This window comes from Protomyctophum parallelum, assembly GCF_964188405.1.
Source record: "Protomyctophum parallelum genome assembly, chromosome: 6".
Lineage (NCBI taxonomy): Eukaryota > Metazoa > Chordata > Actinopteri > Myctophiformes > Myctophidae > Protomyctophum > Protomyctophum parallelum.
Window position 1 is genome coordinate 16,730,320 of NC_139701.1, and position 19,226 is coordinate 16,749,545.

At 41.6% G+C, this 19,226-nt stretch overlaps 1 protein-coding gene across 1 annotated transcript; it reads left to right on the forward strand.

Annotated features, from left to right (window-relative positions):
- The first annotated feature begins 13 nt into the window (after positions 1-13).
- mindy4 (MINDY lysine 48 deubiquitinase 4) lies at positions 14-16,899 on the forward strand. Its single transcript, XM_083767434.1, has 18 exons — positions 14-255; positions 512-631; positions 2,919-3,133; positions 3,408-3,642; positions 3,877-4,118; positions 4,561-4,619; positions 5,403-5,518; positions 5,729-5,845; positions 5,948-6,039; positions 6,248-6,349; positions 9,354-9,417; positions 9,899-9,964; positions 10,420-10,487; positions 10,838-10,901; positions 11,447-11,608; positions 11,967-12,147; positions 15,214-15,292; positions 15,872-16,899. Exons 1-18 carry the CDS (start codon positions 196-198, stop codon positions 15,918-15,920), a joined length of 2,091 nt encoding a protein of 696 aa, XP_083623560.1. The 5' UTR covers positions 14-195; the 3' UTR covers positions 15,921-16,899.
- The last annotated feature ends 2,327 nt before the right edge of the window (positions 16,900-19,226 follow it).

The window sequence follows — 19,226 nt, forward strand, 5'->3', positions numbered from 1 at the left end:
GCTTCCACTTCCAGGATACTTTGGCGGTCCATAACACACCATAGAGTTATAATATGGTGTACTCTACAGACAGAGTAGCACAGCGGACGGCGCACAATTTCTACATGTTGTAGTTTGTGGTCGACTGTTCAAAATGCTTCATGCAGATTCACACTTCACAGTATCAACAGAAGACTGATTTCAGAAACCCCCACCATGGTCGCATCAGTAGAGGAGGTTACTTCATCGCTTGTGCGGGAATATCTTAGTCGAAAGGTAAGTAGGATGAAGCTCCATCATGGTTGGCATCTTCGGTTGAAATATCTACAGTCTGTTTGAAATGCAAAGCAACCTTTCCAGCAAGCTAACGCGGCTAGTTAGCGTTAGCTTATATCAGGCTAACACTGTTTATGTTGATTAATTGATTGATTGAAATACAATACAAAGACTGTTAACTGTGAGTGGACGACCCAATTAAGCATTACACTTGTTTACAAGAGGGTCCACCTTGTTCAATTCATCAAACATGCAGGGACTCAAAGGAACTATTGCCTGCATGGATGAAGAGCTTCCTCGCACACACAACAGCATCAACAACAGATCAGAATTACGAGAGATTCTTCATATGGAAAGTCTTTATAAGAAGAACAAGGTGAGGCCACCTAAAGTGTAATGTTAAAGGTGCTGTAAGTTTTTTTTGTTATGTTTATTAAAACAAAGTGGGGTTCCAGGAGCAAAATTTCTTCTTTCCAAAGTGAAACATTTTGACAAGCTAAATCTTGTATTTGGTCCCTGGCACAACATACTTTCAGTTGGGGGTCAGCGGCACATACATATTCCTTTAGAGTCCTTGACATGAAAATGTTTGAGAGAGATCTACAGTATATTCAATAATTGCTACTATTCTATATTATGTTCAGGAACGGGGGTCTCCCTGTCTCTTCAGCTCTTTATTGAACAGAAAACTCTTTCAGGTTTGCAAATTTTGTCGAATCAGGATATAGAACACAGATCATTTATCATCTTCAATTTTATAGTGTCCCAGTACCACTTCCAATTAGCCGCAATTTGCAACACTAGATTTAAAAAAAGAATTGGATGAATCTAGAGTTGCAATACCCTCCATTGACAGCCCATATCAAAATCGAATTTCCGATCTGCTTGTATTAAACGGTAAACTCACCAACATTGCAGCAGTAGGGCAAGCTTGAATTATCCTCTTTCAATCTGCAATCTACCATTGAGCTAGAAGAGCCGGCCTGCTTGCTTGAGGGATCAATTTCTTGACCATTGGGTCAAAATCTGTGTCAGATCCTGTGTGTCTACGTGAGACATGGTCTTTGACATGATCTAAAGGCAGTGTAACGCCTAGCCCTCCAAGCAGAACCCAATGCTACTGAAGTTTCTGACATTTGTTCGACCCAGTGCATTGGGTCCTGTTGCACCACTACCATGCCACCTGGTACGCAGCCATTCTTAAACATAAACAACGTTTATGTTTAGCGCCTGTCTGCGCTCTGTGACGACATTTTTTCGTGTGAGCGTTTCTGAATATGTTTAGTATAAGTACCCATACATGCTGCTGCGAATATCTCCTGTGGCGCGGAAGCCGTTAAGTATTTTTACAAAAACAAAAACTTTGTTTGACCGATTTGGTCGCTTTGATTCTTCTCTTCCTTCCTTGTTTATTGACACCTCATTGTACCGCCTATCTGGCTAGCTAGTGGCGCTATAGCTATGACAGAGCAGATCAGAGGCAGGGACGTAGCCGCACAAGCCAACCGCACACCGGGAGGCGGTACAATAAACGGTAAACAAACAAGAAGAAATAAAGCGACCAAATCGGTCAAACAAAGATTAAAAATACTTAACGGCTTCCGCGCCACAGGAGATATTCGCAGCGGGATGTATAGGTACTTAAAGTTCCCGAATTCAGAATAACTCAAGCAAAAAAAGACCGTCACACGGCGCAGATTCAATCTTAGAGAGCATGTATACTTCCGCGTTCTGGAATTCCCATACGAAAATATAGTTATGACCAGGGACCCAACATAAAACTCATAAAAATTTCAGAAAAGCTTTATGTAGGGTCCCGAAAGGGGCTATGTAACGCCCAAGTCCCTATACTTGGGTGATACTGGACTGGTTGTCGAGGAAGTTCAGACATGTGCTCCAGAAACTGATATCCAAACGTTCACTGAGTTTATATTAGATGATATTTATTCTGCTCAAAGTCCTATACTCTTGCATACAATTAAACATAAATAAACCGTCGACGCACACAGGATACAGGTCATCAGCACACAGTCTACACAAAAACTGTTTGCCTCTGCTACTGGCAACACCTGCGCCTGATTAGGGCCAGGATTAAATACCCTCCCTGTAACCATGGCAACCTGAAGTTGATTGACAGTGGCTCAAATGGCTCTTACAGGCAGCATCGAAGCACCGACGTCTGACGTAATGGTCGCATCCTACCTAGATGTGTTTAATATCGTGTCATATAAGAACTGTGTTCCAAAAATAAACAAAAGAGCATGACTCGTGAATATGATTATGAAGCATCAACTGACGGTGAGGTTAGAAACTATGTTACTGCTGCCGAATTAATTGCATTTCCACCAGAAACGGACTGTATCAAATATGAGTGACTAACTATCGTAAACGTCGTTTATTTTTAGAGCACAATTCTTATATGAGACGGTTCTTTCCGAGGCTAATACTGTGACCCAGGGGATGAGCGAGTGAAGACAGTCAGGTCTTCTGTACAACCACCCCAATTGTATAAGTTATATTGTATTTACAACCATACAGATTGGATTTTATAAGTTAAAAAACAAAACTTAGTGAGGCTTTAATTTATTTTAACAAAAGACAAAATGAAAAACACAAAGAAATCACATACACCACCTTTTAATGTAACCACTCAATCGTTGCAGGTTCAACAAAATCCTCTAAAAACACTGTTGGAGATTATTATAAAACATCACATTGAGGGACACAACACAGTCTTCAACGAGGATCCTCTCCGAGCTGCCCAAAATAACCCAAATGCCAACCTTACTGCTGTAGCTGGGACATCAGCAGTGATGAATGACAATAGAACAGAGGACAACTCAAGACTGCAGCATGGCAGCAAAGATGACATATCAAGGTAGAGATTGTTTTTTTGCTTAAATATTGCATCTTGTGTATACATTCTGTACCTTGTTTGTATTTTTGTAATTTAAACCTGTCATGTTTATTATTATTGTCATATATACCCATAGAAATGGTTGGAAAGGTTCAATTATTATCTGTTTTTATTGTATACATTTTTGTGTGGACCCCAGGAGGTCTAGCGACCACTTTGTGGAAGCTAATGGGGATCCGAATAAAGAAAGAATAAAGGTTCATAACGATTCATAAGGCACTTCTCTGTGTCACAGGTCATTCCCAGAGGAGGCATATCCTTATCAAAGCACCACGTCATTATCTGAGAGCGACAGACACACCGGGCACGACTGGACAGATTTCTGGAGTGGTACCTCAGACATCCAAAGAGACCAGACACTGGTCATCTCAGAGAGCCATAACGGCATCACTGAGAATGCCCAAAAGAACAGAACACACACACGTATTAGACGTGGTATGATGGCTGGTCCAGTAGCAAGTTCATCCCAGGTAGGTAGTCCTCCCCACTTACTGTGAATAGAGCGTCGATGCCAGATTTCTCTGTCAAAAAGTGCAACATTTTCAAACTGATTTGAAAATGTGAAAGTGAACTTAATTTGAAGCCATTTTCAAAAGTAGACACTAGCTGCACAATTGCCGATATAAATGTGGTCAAAAAAGTTAAATATACTGTAAGCTGAGCTTTTAATACAGTTCCTAAGAAAATCTAGTTTTGATTTGAAGGAATCGAGCAAGAAAAGGCAGAGTCGAAGGGCAAGCGTGCCTCATCCCTTGCTTGGAAATGAGGAAGACACCAGCATTTCTACCAGGGGTGGGCCTTCGATGACTGGCTCACATGAAAGAAGCCCAAAAAGTGGGCTAACTCGGCTCCACACGTCTAGGTCAACTAAGGCGAGTCAGCCGTCACGGAGTCCACCAGAGAAAGGATGGAGTGAAGAACCTTTTGAGAAAGACAAGCTCAGGAAGTAAGTACATACCTTGGGGTTTTGATAGACATGGTAACACCCGCCTACCTCTGATTGGCCTACCGACACTGCCCGTCTTACCAGACCTCCTAGTTGGATAGCCTGGTGACACTGACACGAGGTTACTTCGTGGTGGGAAATAATACAACAAGTACGGTATAATACAAGGGACAGAGCTTGGCACGCATGGCGGATGACACTCCAGAATGCAGCCTTGTAACTTTTATTTTTGTAGAAGAGGCAAACTAATATTGCTTATGCTGTTTGCTTTGATTGAATAATTGATTGAACACATACGCCGTAATATGATTTGATTTGGGTGTGTTCTAAATAAAGTGTTTGTTTCTCTGAGACCTGATAAAGACCACTTAAATCTATAAGTTTCCATTTATTTGGTCAGAAGTCTTATTTATTTGTATTTCTTTGTCTGCCTTTTCCCTAGAAAAAAGTCATTGAGCAATCAAAACATGAATGACAAGCACCTGTCTGAGATGATTCTGGGTAGGTGCCAGGTGTGAAAGCTCTATTCATCATAGTTACAGTTTACGGTGCACTGACTATGTGGTCACCTCCATGGTGTGAACCTTGCTCAGCACTTGTGTTCCTCAGTGAACACAGGTACATTTACTCAAGTACTGTACATAGGTACACTTTGAGGTACTTTTATGTTGTGTTTCCATTTCTTTCTATTTTATTCATCTATTCCACTACACCTGAGGCTGATATGGACTTTTTACACTAAAATAAATTGATAGCATTAATTACTTTGTAGTTTTAGATTATTAATACAAAACATAAATCAACTGATACATTATAAAGTATTATTATAGGTTATTTAGCTACCGAGCAGCACATAAAGTAAAGTAATATCAGCCCCACCATTACCAGCTGAATGAATGATGCAGTCCAAGATTGGAAATGGGCCATTCTACATAATTTGTACTGTAAGTTATTTTGATGTCAATATTTCTAGTTAAAGGAAAATATTGAATAGAGGACATTTACATATTACGGAAAACAGTAGTTCTACCTTGTGGTATTGCTACTTTTACTTCAGCAAAATGCACTGACATGCAGTACTCTTCTCCACCACTGCATGTCATCTTTCCTCTACTACCCCTCTCTTTAGCGTCTGTCTCCATTGTGCTTTCTGACGACATTTGCCATTTTAATCAAGTATATAATTGTATGTTTATGCACAAAAATGAATTTCACCCACTCTTTTGCTTTGTAATTCTGTGATGTGACAATAAAATGATTCTGATTCATCTTATGGATTTCCAGATGACATTGATGATGATGAGGAGTTGCGTGAACTCTCCACCCTTTCCCTCCACTCTGCCAGGCCCATCCCCCAGTGCAGCTATGACAGCTATCCCATGGACCTGCACACTGCCATTGTAGGGAGACCACAGCGTGATATTTTAGCACATTTTCTGCAGGATCCTTTCAATAAAGCCTGATGTATACTTTGTCCATACAGCGGAGTAGCTTGCCGAAAATTGCCAAGCTACCTTTAGATCTACTACTGTATTTGTGTAGTGTGACTCTGTTGTAAGACTGTAGATTTTGCATAATAGTGTTTCTTCTCTGTTTGTGTATTCTTTCAGGCATTGAAGGAGATCTTCCTAGGTTCCAGCTCAAGTTGCTTCAGTATTGAGTGGAGGAATCAGGGTTTCACATTCTCAGAAACACCTGACCTGACATATGGAATTGTTCAGAAAAAGGTTGGTAAAATCATGTAATGCATTGAATTATGGAGTTATATACTTAACCTAATGGATACGTTGTGGGAAATACTGTTGGAACCTGACTGCGTTGTTTTTCAGGGTGGTCCGTGTGGAGTGCTGGCTTCCATCCAAGCTTGTGTCCTAAAGAAAATCTTATTTGAAGGGGCCAATGGGAGCAACACAGGCCTTCAGTAGGTCCCTCTCTGATTGAAGCTTATACCCTATAGTATAAGATTATATACATGACCAACTATAATCACTTAGAATAGATTGTTCTAACGTTAACAGCCTGATAAACTCACATCGAGATATACTTTGATTAGAATAGACAATTCAAAGTATTAGAATAAGGATTCATTTGGATCAGCTGACCAGGAATTCATGTAATGTTGTTTCCAGGGGCTTAAGACCTTCCTGTTCCACTCGAAGAAAGTGTCTCATGTTAGCAGCTGCTGAGGTGCTATGGAGAGCTGGGGAGCAGAAACAAGCAACCGTTGCAATGTAAGCTGAAACATTTCTACAGATTAAGTTGTATCACCAAACACTGCTTCTTACAATTTACAATTTAGGCATTTAGCAGGCGCTCTTTATCCAGAGCGACTTACATTTAAGCAAAAACAAAAGCATATCATACATTACATATATAAAAAGTAGTTATCATGAATCGTGTATAAACTAAGAACGTAATAGTGGAGTATCTATGTCAACTACACATATTATACTATATTATATATTATACAATATACATGTGTACTATAAAGTGCTATGACTACCGGTACATGAAATGCAATTCTAGTGCTGTCTATGGGGGCGGCGGTGGCTCAGGGGTAGAGTGCCTGGATGGTAACCGTAAGGTTGCCAGTTCGAACCCGGGCTCCCCCAGAGTTACTGTCGAAGTGTCCTTGAGCAAGACACTGAACCCCTAATTGCTCCCGATGTGCTAGTTGGTGCCTTGCATGGTTTCCGCTGCCATCGGTGTATGAATGTGTGTGTGAATGGGTGAATGTAATGCACAATCTCTGTAAAGCGCCTTGGATAAAGGCGCTATATAAATGCACCATTTACGTAACGAGCTGTCTAAAATACTATCTAAGTCGACATAAAACGCTATCTAAGGGGCTAGGCTAGGGCAAGTGCTACGGGCCATGGTGGAGTGAGTCTGAAGAGGTGGGTTTTCAGACTACGGCGGAAGATTGGGATTGAGGCTGCAGTTCTGACTGTGATGGGAAGTGCATTCCATAGTTTTGGAGCCAGAAGGTAGAAGAGTTTGGGACGTGTGGAGCGTTGTCCCGGCGTTTTTAGTGAAGGTACCCCCAGCTTCCCTGCGTTGGCTGATCTGAGTGCGCGGGAGGGTTTGTAGGGTACAATCATACTTGTGAGATATGGGGGAGCCATGCCTTTGGTTGCTTTGAATGCCAGCATCAGAGTTTTGTATTCTGTGCGGGCAGCGACCGGGAGCCAATGGAGGGAGCGGAGAAGGGGGGGGGGGGCGTGTGAGAATATTGGCTGGTTGAAGACCAAGCGAGCTGCTGCATTTTGGATCAGTTGGAGGGGCTTAAGTGCACATGCCGGTAGGCCGGTAAGGAGGGAGTTACAATAGTCAAGTTTTGACAAGACTGTTGTCCGGATTAGGAGCTGGGCTGACTCCTGGGTGAGGAACGGTCTAATTCGTCGTATGTTATAGACTGTAAACCTACAGGATCGAGTGACAGCTGTGATGTGTGTTTTGAACGAGAGCTGACTGTCCAGGACAACGCCAAGGTTCCTGGCTGTCGGGACAGACTTTACCAAGGCGTTGTCTATGGAGATAGTTAGCTCCCGCATAGGGCAGGACTTAGCTGGGAAGAACAGAAGCTCAGTCTTGTCTGGGTTCAGCTTGAGGTGGTTGGAAGACATCCACTGTGAGATGTCAGCCACGCATGCAGTGATGCGGTCTTCCACCTGGGTGGCAGAGGGGGGGGAAGGATAGAAACAGTTGTGTGTCGTCGGCATAGCAGTGATAGGATATATTGTGAGCAGAGATGATAGTGCCAAGGGATTTAATGTACAGGGGTACGGTAGCTACGGTAGGTCTGCACACAGCGTCATTCAGAACTTCAGCTGGGCCTCTCTGAACGGTCAGAAGTTGGTCAAATGTTCAAGTTGGGCGTGATGTAGGGCTTTTAGCAACTAGTCGACTAGTAAATCCACTAGTTGACCTTGTTGGTACTAGTTGACTAGTTGATAAGAAAAAAGAAAAAAAGTAGGCCTCAAGATCAGATGGACTATAGTTATAGTCACCAATGTACACAGTTTTTAAATATTATAAACTAGTTAAACAACTAGTCGTCTAGTAAAAATCACTAGGCTTCATCCTGCCAGCAGCAAAACCAGTGATAGTTTGGAGTAGAGCTGAGGAGAGGTGTAGTCTCAAGGGCAAGCCTTCAGGAGGTATAAACAACTGGAATACCTATCTGAGTGACCATACATGAACAAAATCTGTCACCAGAAGTGCTACAGGTTGTGTTACCTTTCCGTATCTCTGTGACAAATCTTCACAGCAGGGGGATATCCAGGTATTAAGACGCACGGAAGGTCCTGTGGTGTCGCTAAGCAGATTCATTAAGATATATGGGCAGATTACTGAGGGGGCTGGGTCTTGGGTTCAGAACGAAACACTTTCATCCTCCCTGAACTTTCTTCGGATTGCCAAAGCAAAAAAAGTTCTTGTTCAGTTTGGCTCTCTGTGACGTATGTACAGGTAGCCGCATTTACAGGATCTGATGTAGCTATTGAATTATAAGACTAGTGTCCAGACTGTCCAACACGTTTCTTCCGCTCTAAAAACACTTCCAAACGTCAGAGTTGAAAATATTTCAGCTCTCGGTAAGCAAATAAAACTCCTCACGTGAACACGCAAGAGCAAAACAGCTGTTCAGCGCCTCATCACACTGCTGGAGTTCCCAAAAACACGGCTCTCCCATTGTAAACTAAACAACAAAAACATTCTCAAGACAAAACATCTTGGTGGACACAGCCCCTAAGGAAAGGATGTGAAACCTCACTTAGGCGGGTAAGAGATGAGGCGTATGGTATGACATTGGGGTTATTAAGTGGTCTTATTACAGACGTTTTGATGAATAGAATACTTTATTAGCAGTTAAAAAATCACCACAATGTCACTATTTAGAAAAACACCAATGTGGATTATACACAAAAAAGCCAAAGATTGTTTCCATTGTGACCCAGCTTGAGACAAGACACAACAAACTGTACAAATTATAAAACAAAATATAAAGCCCACATTAGCTCCAGTATTAATGTCAAGTGCCATTCTTTAATTGTATGTGCTTACTTTGTTCTTATAATTATAGGGTAGGCCTATATTACCATATGTTTAGTTAATCTTCTTTTTTATTTTATTATGTAAAGTAAAGTACTTTGTAACTTTTTTGTGTTAATATTTCTAATATTTAGGTTACTATTGTTGTTATTTATTTTATTTATTTCTCCCCTTCTTTAACAGAACTTCAGGAAGAAATAATTTCATCCCACCTGTACATTTCAAATCTGAAGGCGTGTTTGAAAAGGTACGCTGTACTATGACAAACCGCTGAGGCCACCCATATTAATGTGTACTCTTATGTACACATGGTATTGTCAAGATACTTTCAGATGGATACAAATATTCACACTAATTTGTGTGCTTATTGTTGCTGTACTGTACTTTGGCATAGCTGCTGAATATTTGTATGTTAACATACTGTATTTAGACAAAATAAACAACATTTTATACATTTTATACTTTGGACATAATTGAATAATAGTGTAATAAACATAATCTGATCAATTTAATATTGAAAGTACTGTAGGTGTCAACTTGAATCTGACTTTCTGTCTGATATGGCTACACCCAATTTCACTTCATGTGTATACTGTGACTGTATGTACAATTAAATCTCCAGGTTAAATCTCCACGGAGGTCGTGACATGACCATAGCAAGGCTGTCTGCTTATCAGTACTACTTTGTAGGAGTTGAAACCATTTAAACACCCATTTGTCTCCTATAGATAATGTGCATCACTGTTGATAATCTCAAGGATCTGCAGTTGCTTTTGGAGCAGCACATTCAGCTGGTAAGTAACTGTACTGTATATCAAGTTTTGCTCACTTTATCTTTAAACAGTTAAACTGTGTCTATATTATTGTAAAAGTATTATTATTATTATTAGTTTAAGCTCTATATTTCATCTCTCCAGCTCTTTAGCAAACGGTCGGGATACCAATTTTATCGAATCAGAAGATTCAATCAATTTTATAGTGTTGTAGTTCCAAATTTGTCTGCTCATTGTTTTTGTCTTTCAATTACACTTGTTTATCCTGTATGAGTTCTCTCTCCTGATTGGATAAAATTGATATCCTCACCTGAAAATGTTTTTTTTAAAGAGCGTGGAGACTAGAGACATGGAGACACCTGTGACCTGTTACTGAACAAACACACTATTAGAGTAATTGCTTTCTGAATATACTTATTTAAAGAGATCACTTACACTCTCTTAACAATGTTATATTTAATATTATTTGCCAACAGTTTGAGAATGGAGCCTTAGGGTGCATACTGCTCACCATCTCTGCTGTTCTGTCTCGATCTATTGAAAAGTAAGAATGCACAATCTTTGTTTTTTCTATTGTGTGCACTGCACACAAACAGTAGTGTAGAAAAATACTCTTGAGCCAGAGAGTATGATTAACAAGTTTACAAGTGTAAAAAAGTGTGAATTATAGTCCCTACAAGCTGCCAGCATTTGTTTTAGAAAAATATAGTCATGAAAATAGAGAAAGAGACAAAGGAGATAACAGACACACTATCACATTTACCAAATACACAAAAGGTGCATGGTCACAAAAGGAAAGAAGTGAGGCTGAATTTCACAGTTAATAGCAGAGTATTATTATTATTATGATTGGAGATTATATTCATACAATACAGTGATTTTTGTCCTTGTCAGAGTGAGAGATGATATGGACGTCCCCACTACCACACTTATAGGAGCTTATGGCTACTGCACACAGGTACCACTTCATCATCATCTTTGGAATATTTTTTCTTGCCAATACAAGTTGCAATTATTCATGGTTGTTTTTGTTTAGTCTCTTAAAGAAATGTATTTTGTGCGCAGCTGCTTATTGAGAACAAGAATGAACAGTGTTCTGTAATGAGACAGCGGAAATGTATTGTGGCAAGCACATGCATTCATACACACAAACATGAGGGACAAAATAAATACAACTGATATGATTAATTACTATATTCTTATGGGAGAAGCCTATGCTCAAGTCAACATATTGTCTAGTCTATATTATATATATTTTTTACGATATTTCTTTAGGGCTTTTTTTGTCTATATTGATCAGACATAGCGCCAGCCGTCCGGGCCAAGGAGTTTTTTATTCTTTCTATCCATTGACTTCTCCACAAGAGTGCCTTGGTCTCATTTCTTTCTCTTTTTTTTTAAGGTTTGAAATCTGTTTGAGAACATGACTAAAATGGGAATGCCAGGATAATGAAAAGAACTGGGACACTAGCATAATGTATTACTCTCCCGTTCCCACCTCAGGAGTTGGTGAACCTGTTGCTGTGTGGAAGTGCAGTCTCTAATGTCTTTGACAACGATATGGAGCTGGACTCGGGCAACGGCAACTTGACCCTTCTCAAAGGCATCAAGGGCCACTGTGATATTGGCTTGCTCTCCTTATTTGAACATTACAATATTTGTGAGGTGAGTTATTTGTGAGTGTGTCTCAGCTCCAGCTCTTGCTCCTCTCTGCAGTACTGCAACTTTGGTTTCCCAGCCAGAACACAGTTTATCTCTATCTGATAAACGTGTAAGAAAATATGACTATGTTGCTTACAGATGCATTGTAGATTATTTAGATGTATGCCCGTTGCTTGTCCACAGATGCTAAGTAATCTTTTTCTTGCACACATGTATTCTAGTCTAGGTACAAGTTCATTTGTAGCACTTTACTCAACCACAGTACTATTACACTCTATTCTGCTCTGCTTTATTATATTTTATTGTATTCAATATTCTATGCTTTCCTGCTCTATTCCACCTTGCTGTGTTCTACTCCAAGGTGGGAGCACGCCTGCAGACCCCTCGTTTCCCTATCTGGGTGGTATTCAGCGAGAGCCACTTCAGTGTGCTGTTTGGCCTGCAGAGGGAGCTGTTGACCAAACGGGATGAGGCCCAGGATTTTGACTTGTATTACTATGATGGATTGGCCAATCAACAGGAAGAGATCCGCCTCACTGTCTGTATGTAGCGTTTTTCAGTGCTGTATGTCAGTGGTTCCCAAAGTGGGGTCCGGGGACCCCTAGGGGTCCTTGAGGGAGTTCCAGGTGGACTCAGAGAGTGTACAAATGATTAATTTGGTTCCATTTGGTTAATTTAACTCTCAGAGTTAAATTAACTTTGATTTTACAATATAAATGGGGGTCCCAGAGATAGAAATGCCAGTAATTAGGGGACCGTAGCCTAATTCAGTTCAAACCGGGGGCCCTTCAAATGAAAATGGTTGAAAATCACTGCTAGAGCCGTAAAACTCTTCTCTTATGGGGGTCCTTGGCAAATGGGGGGGTCCGCAGGCTAATGAGTATCATTTTGGGGGTCCTTGGCATGAAAAAGTTTGGGAACAACTGCTGTATGTTAATGTGGGGGTGTCACATTATCTGTGCACATCTCTTTAGTTTTCAGCAGGTGTGCTGGGTGTAATCCTCGCTGTTAATTCAATCATGGATTTGGGTAAATCTTTTCTCTCATGGCCCTTTGGTGCAGACTGCAGAGCACAGTTGTTGGCACATTGCTATCTTTACTTGGGGGTATACAGATGTGCATGCACTCTGCTTACAATCCAAATGACGATGACACATTACATCACTAACGTTCAACATGGTAGATGACTTTCTTTGCTGAGGGATTCAACAATGCGGTTCAATAACATAATGCTCTGGGCCATAATATCCATGTTGCATGAGACGAGTGTCCGATGGGCACCAGCCAATTTTCCGTGCTTGGAGCAACCAACAACGTAAATCATTTTCATGGTCAGACACTTTAATGCTGATAGAAAATATGGTCATGAATGAACCCATAGGAGGTTAAAAGGGAACAATATGTCCGCCGTGTTGTGCTTTATCGACTTAAAAAAGGCATTTGACTTGATCCACACAGGTACGATTGACCTACGGTCTCCCTCCCGGGCAATGGAGACCATGAGCTCTATTTCCGTCCATGCTAAACCCCGTATCCCTAAAGTACTTTGCCTTTTTTACTATTTTGAAAAACATTTTTGAATAGTTCAACTAGCTGATCTACATCGACACGTTGTGAGGTCACTGCCAAAGACACCAAGAGCTGCCAGCCAGCAAACTAGAAACATAATCATAAACATAACATAAACTAACACAGGGGCACTGGTCACGAGGACACATTAACATACTGTATGTGGATGTACTCAAGAAAGACGCAGGAGCGCAAAGCACCAATGAGCTAGTATGGAGAACCGGGGTGACTGGAAGCAACGATGGAGGGCTCGTCTAAGGACGACCTAGAGAGATACGCTTCTGGGTTTTTGAGTGGTGCAACCACTCCCTTACGGAGCTGTGTGTGGGTGGGTGGCTGGGTGCGTCTGAGCACGAAAACAGCATGGTTGTTTTTCACCACCTGTGCGCAACCTAGCACACACACAAACACACACGCACATAATATGTGCGTGTGTGTTTGTGTGTGTGCTTTATTACACCGAAATCACCATATATACAGTTAATATTATTAACTGTATATATGGTGATTTCGGGTGTGCCAGTACAGTACAGTTACAGTACAGTACAGTAGAGGGACCCCCCACACGGTAACTCTGTCATTTCTCAACCGTTTCGGACATGGGGTGGCTCGCCGGAATCGGGCCGATACCCTGGGTGCGCTCCTTTGGGTCTGGAACTTCCGCCCCCCGTCCCCCCCACACGGAGTTGCACCACTCACTTCACACGGGTGTGATTTTTTTCTTTTCTTTCTCTATGCAGTATGCACTGGTGTAAAAGGTTATGAATTACCATTTTGGGCTCTTGACACATACTGTAGCGTGCAGCCATTGCAGCGTGCATGCTTTAATAGTTTATCTAAATAAAGGCCCTAACTAAGAACATGTTTGCCAAGGTATCACAGACGTCTCTTGGACATGAGGACACCTTACAGGACTTACAGGAAGGTGCGGGTCTGAACTGCAAATAGGCTATGCCATTGCTAGCAGCAGCACTCAGTTGAAGTCAGTTGTAGTTGATCTTCAATAGTACAGTTAGTAGGTGGTCCGCCACCTGTTTCCACTAGATGTTTTTGGTGAGCTTTTGTTTCCCTGTCTCCTGAGTCATTATTGCTTTTGGCATTGTGCAACTGCTCTTGTGATGCCAAAAGAAGCTCACAAACAGATCCGTTATCTAAGTGCAGGTGCACCTGCCTTTTTTTTAAAGCAGTGTGAGATGACACTGATTGTTTTAATTCATTGTTGCACCCAAAACACAACTATGACTAATTCAGAGGCTAAATACAACCATTTGTGTCTTACTTTTCACCCAGCATAGCTTAACCCATTAAGACCTGGCTGGAATGCATCTGTGACACCTTAGCTTTTAACCACTTTAACCATTATTTTAAACCTTAGCTGTTGCCACCAAAATGTGGAACGCCCTACCAACAGTCATTAAGACATGCAAATCCCTTGACTCCTTCAAAACCGCCATCAAGGGCACCTACGGACGGCTGCAATTCGAAACTGGCCCCCGTAAAATCTGAATCCCCCCTCACTGTATATGTTTCTTTTCCCTTTTTACCTCCTCTATGATGATTTCCTGTTTTGACTACATAGTTGTGTATATTCGTACTGTCTCTAATTGTTTTGATGAAAATGGTGGGCCCTATTGTAAACAACTGCAATGCTTTATGGTGTCGTCCACTCACAGTTAACAGTTGTTGTATTGAGTTGTACTTGAAATGTACTGTAATTCTGCAAACTGTTAATCAATCAATCAAAGAGATAGCAGATATCACAGCTCATAGCACACAAATAGTGAAAATGTGGCACAAAATATTTTCAGATGGGGGTCGGCGGCTAAATACAATTCTGGGCCTCCTTGACATGAAAAAGTTTGATCACAACTGACATTGTGTGTTTTTCAGAAAACTGTCAGGATTTAGAAGACATTTGTAGAATCTGGTTTCTAAGTGGAGTTGGACACTCCCCAAAGCACTTGTGCACCAGGTGCCATAGATCGTTCAAATAGGGCCCTCAGAGTTAACCCGGACTAACTGACTGTGTCTGCTTTTAGCTGTCGGCATCCCGGCCCTTGCCTCCCAAGATGTCGACCCTGACCTCATTCCTCCGCTGGAACATTGCATTCGGACAAAGTGAGCATTTTGGTGTTTTTCACCCACACATTCTCTGTCTTTCCTTCATGGATGGACAGAAACACATTGTATCACTTCATGTATATGTGTATTTATGTCCCCTGTTGCACCATTAAACACTTTGCAAAGATCATGTAATAGATACATATGTTTTGATTTGTTGCTAACCAGTCTTGGGTGACTTACATGTTGCTCAGAAAGAAATCTGTCTTAATTTATTATAATAAAATGTCTACCATTTTATACTGTATATTGTGCTGGAGCTCCATCGCGTAGCTCTTGGATGGATGGCGTCAAAAAATGAACCGGAGAGAATGGGTGACGCCGTCCAAACCCAACCGTGGAGTGGAGCACCCTTCATTGATTAAAAAGGGAACATTCCCTGTGTTGACGAAGACGTGATAATGATGGACGCCCAGTCGCTGCAGTGGAGCCCCGGCGTTACTCAAAATTGTATTTATTTTTGTTAAGCTCTGTTTTTAAATTAATAGGTCAGGTAATTAGTCAGGTTGACATTCAACTAGTATTTCGGTCAGGTTGACATGACCGAAATATGATAATTATTTTCTTTGTACCCAGGTGGAAAGATGCGGTTGTCAACTGGAACTCCACAGAGCCTATTCTCTGATTGGCCAGATGAGGATGACTCATCCAGTTCCTCTCTGCTATGGATGAAGAAGATCATTTTTGCACAAAGTAACTGATCTACATAAATAGGTATTATCTAGAGATCAGTGGTTCTCAAACATTTTAATTTCAAGGGTCCTCAATTTGCTCTGCATTATGCCACAGATCCATTACTAAAGAGTGTACAAAATGGTTCCATTTGTACACGCCGAGTTACAGATGTGTTAACTTAAGGTCCTTTCTGCGTTTTGAAGAAATTCTGGAAAAACAGCAGTCCCAAGGTCCCCACTTTCAGAGCCACTGATCTATATGAAATGATAATATTCATCACTGTCCCGAATGGGTATTGTACCCAGTTTGCCAACTTAGTGATTTGGTTGCTAGCTTTAGCAACCTTTCAGATTGCAGCTACCAACAAATTGAGGTACTTTTCATAATACATTTGGCAACTTTTAAAGAGTGTCTAAAAAATAATTCCCTCTAAATGAAAAATCACGCCTGTGTGAAGTGACGTGCGCTCTTATCGTACATCATTGTATTTGACATGCAGCGATGTGCACTAGTTGTGACATATATATATTTATATATACTAGAGCGGTATCCGTTTGGAACGATGCAAGTTGGAAATGCATGCCCCACCCAGTTATTACTTGCGCGAGCGGAGCGTACAAGTACTGTCATCGGTTGCGTATGTCGGTGTCGTCGCTCGGACAATCAGGGATTGGCTGATGACGTAACTAAGGCACGTTTGGTCATTGGCTGGGTGATCGGCTGGGTATGTGTTTGAGTGTGTGTGTGTGTGTGTGTGTGTGTGTGTGTGTGTGTGTCCTTGGTTGGCCGAGGGACAACACTGACATATGTGGCCGGTTCAAACAGAGTTATATAGAGATCTAACAGGTCTAGGCACTTTATTTGTGAGCTTTTGTCCCCTCAAGTCAAGTCTCATATTTGCCATTGACAGAAAGGGGAAATTAGGTCAGGGTGGGCAGTAAGTTGACAGGAGTCAGCAGTAGGTTGCACGCTCTGCTTGCACACTAGTAGGCCATTCATGGCCAACTTGTGTGCAAAGCGCAAGTTGGCAGCTCGACAGACTGCATTTCTAGTTAGTCTGTGTCCCCCGCTTATGCCCATATATGGAGTTATTTGTCAAATATGGAGTCTATGCAGATGTCAGAATAACATTGTGATGTCAGAACAGGCCAGCGGCATATATGGTGATGCCTGGGCAGGGGCCCTGTCCAGAGCCTGGGCATGGGCCCTGTCCAGAGTCTAAACAAACAAATATCATTGTGTATTTTCTGTGTAATGATGCAGTTTACTAAATGATGTAATGACGTTATCTCACGATGACATCGCAGCGTCTTTTAGCACCGCATTGACCCACCTCTAGAAACGTCTGCTGATCATCATTAGGCAACACTGATTGAACCCAGAAACTATAGCATTTCAAAGGCACACACTCTACCAACTGAACTACCTCAGGTACAATTCATACACTCTACCAACTGAACCACCCAGGTACAATTCATACACTGTTCACTGAGCTCAACAACCTAAAATGAGGATGCAGAGACGGTGCTTTCCCTTATAAGTTGATTTTGTGAGACATCCAGTTCAAACAGGAATCAGGATGGCAGGTCTCTGCCAAGAGGCACGCGATGTTAAACCTAGCGTGTGCCTCCTGCGCGTGTATGAAAAGGCACAGGGCAATATGATAAAGGATGCTGATTGTTAATTCCTTGTGTCACAATTTACAATTTACAATTTAGGCATTTAGCAGACGCTCTTAATCCAGAGCGACTTACATTTAGGCGAATATGTCGAATATGTTTGTACAGGGGCAGCGGGGGAACACAAATCACAGCGGCCCCAATATCTGTCCAAATTGACGTAAAAATAATAAAGTATTTAGGGCATGCAGCCAAAGCGTGTCAACCAGCTGATCAGTCAGTCTATGAAAGAAATACAAATAGGGACCAGCATGATAGAACCAGTCCTCTGTGTGTTTTGGACTCCATAATGTAGTGTGCTGCGCAGGCTTATGAAATAAACTCACATTGACGGCACTTGCAGTTTTGCACTCGATACCAGGAAACGGAGGAGAAAACAAATATCACAAAGAATGTAACAGATGATTTTTATTATCCTCCTGGCTTCAGAAACCCCAAATTACAAAATGTGTAGAAACAAAAAATAAGCTAAATTAACCTAATCTCATATTTCTTGATGGCTTGAAGCATCAGAACATTTCTAGTCATTTTGGCATACATTTTGGTGAAAGTTGTAGCAATAACAGCATGTCTTAGTTATCCAAGCTGTTGTTCGCATAGATAGACCGAGTTGGCCGCGCCGTATTCAGTGGCGTGCACAGATAGACACTAGGGGGTACTACCCTGCCCTTGCCCTCTGGACAGCAATGTGCCATTTTGAGAAAAAATAAGACAAAAAAATTGTACAGTGTACAGTATGTGGACCATGGTGACATTGATCAATTCTTGATAATACATTATATTTATGGCCCAAAATCTATAAATCTCACACTATTAAGGCAACTGGCCGGTTCCACGCGCTGCGCAAGGTGCCCTTTTTCACTTGAGCACCTGCCCCTCTAAATGTCTGCACGCCACTGCCGGTATTGAACCCAGAAACTGGTGATTCACAGTGTCACTCTACAAAACTGAGCTACCCTGCAGGTACAATTCATGCACTGTTCGCTGAGCTCAAGAACAAAAAAATGATGTAAAGAAGGTGCATTCCCTTAAAGTTGATTTTGTGAGACATCCAATTCAAACAAGAATCATTAGATGAAATCTCTGCCAGGAGAGGCTAGTTTGAGAGGAGTTTGTGTGGTGCATGTGATGACAATGTTTCGGGGTTGTTTGAGGTTCAAGGTTACTTTATTGTTGCATCTTGTTTTTACAGGTACATAAGAGTAACATTTTGTTCTGGTATCCTCAGACATTGTAGCAGCAATAATCGTAATATACCGGTAATAAACATATATAGCAACCAGGCCATGTTGTGTTGAATTTGAAGTCGCTGACCCTCTCCACTGCGGGCCCCATCGATGGAATGCGGTGTGTGCTCTCTGCCTGTTAACATGTAGTCCACGATCAGCTTTTTGGTCATGTCAATGTTGAAAGCCAGGTTGTTCTCCTGGCACCATTATGTCAGGTTCTCTGCTTCTCCTGTATAGTGTAGGCTGTCTCATTGTCATCACTGATAGTGATTAGGCCTATCACTGCCGTGTCAGTATTGAGTCTGGACGCGACTTTGCTGTTGAACACTTGAGTTGTAATCTATGGGT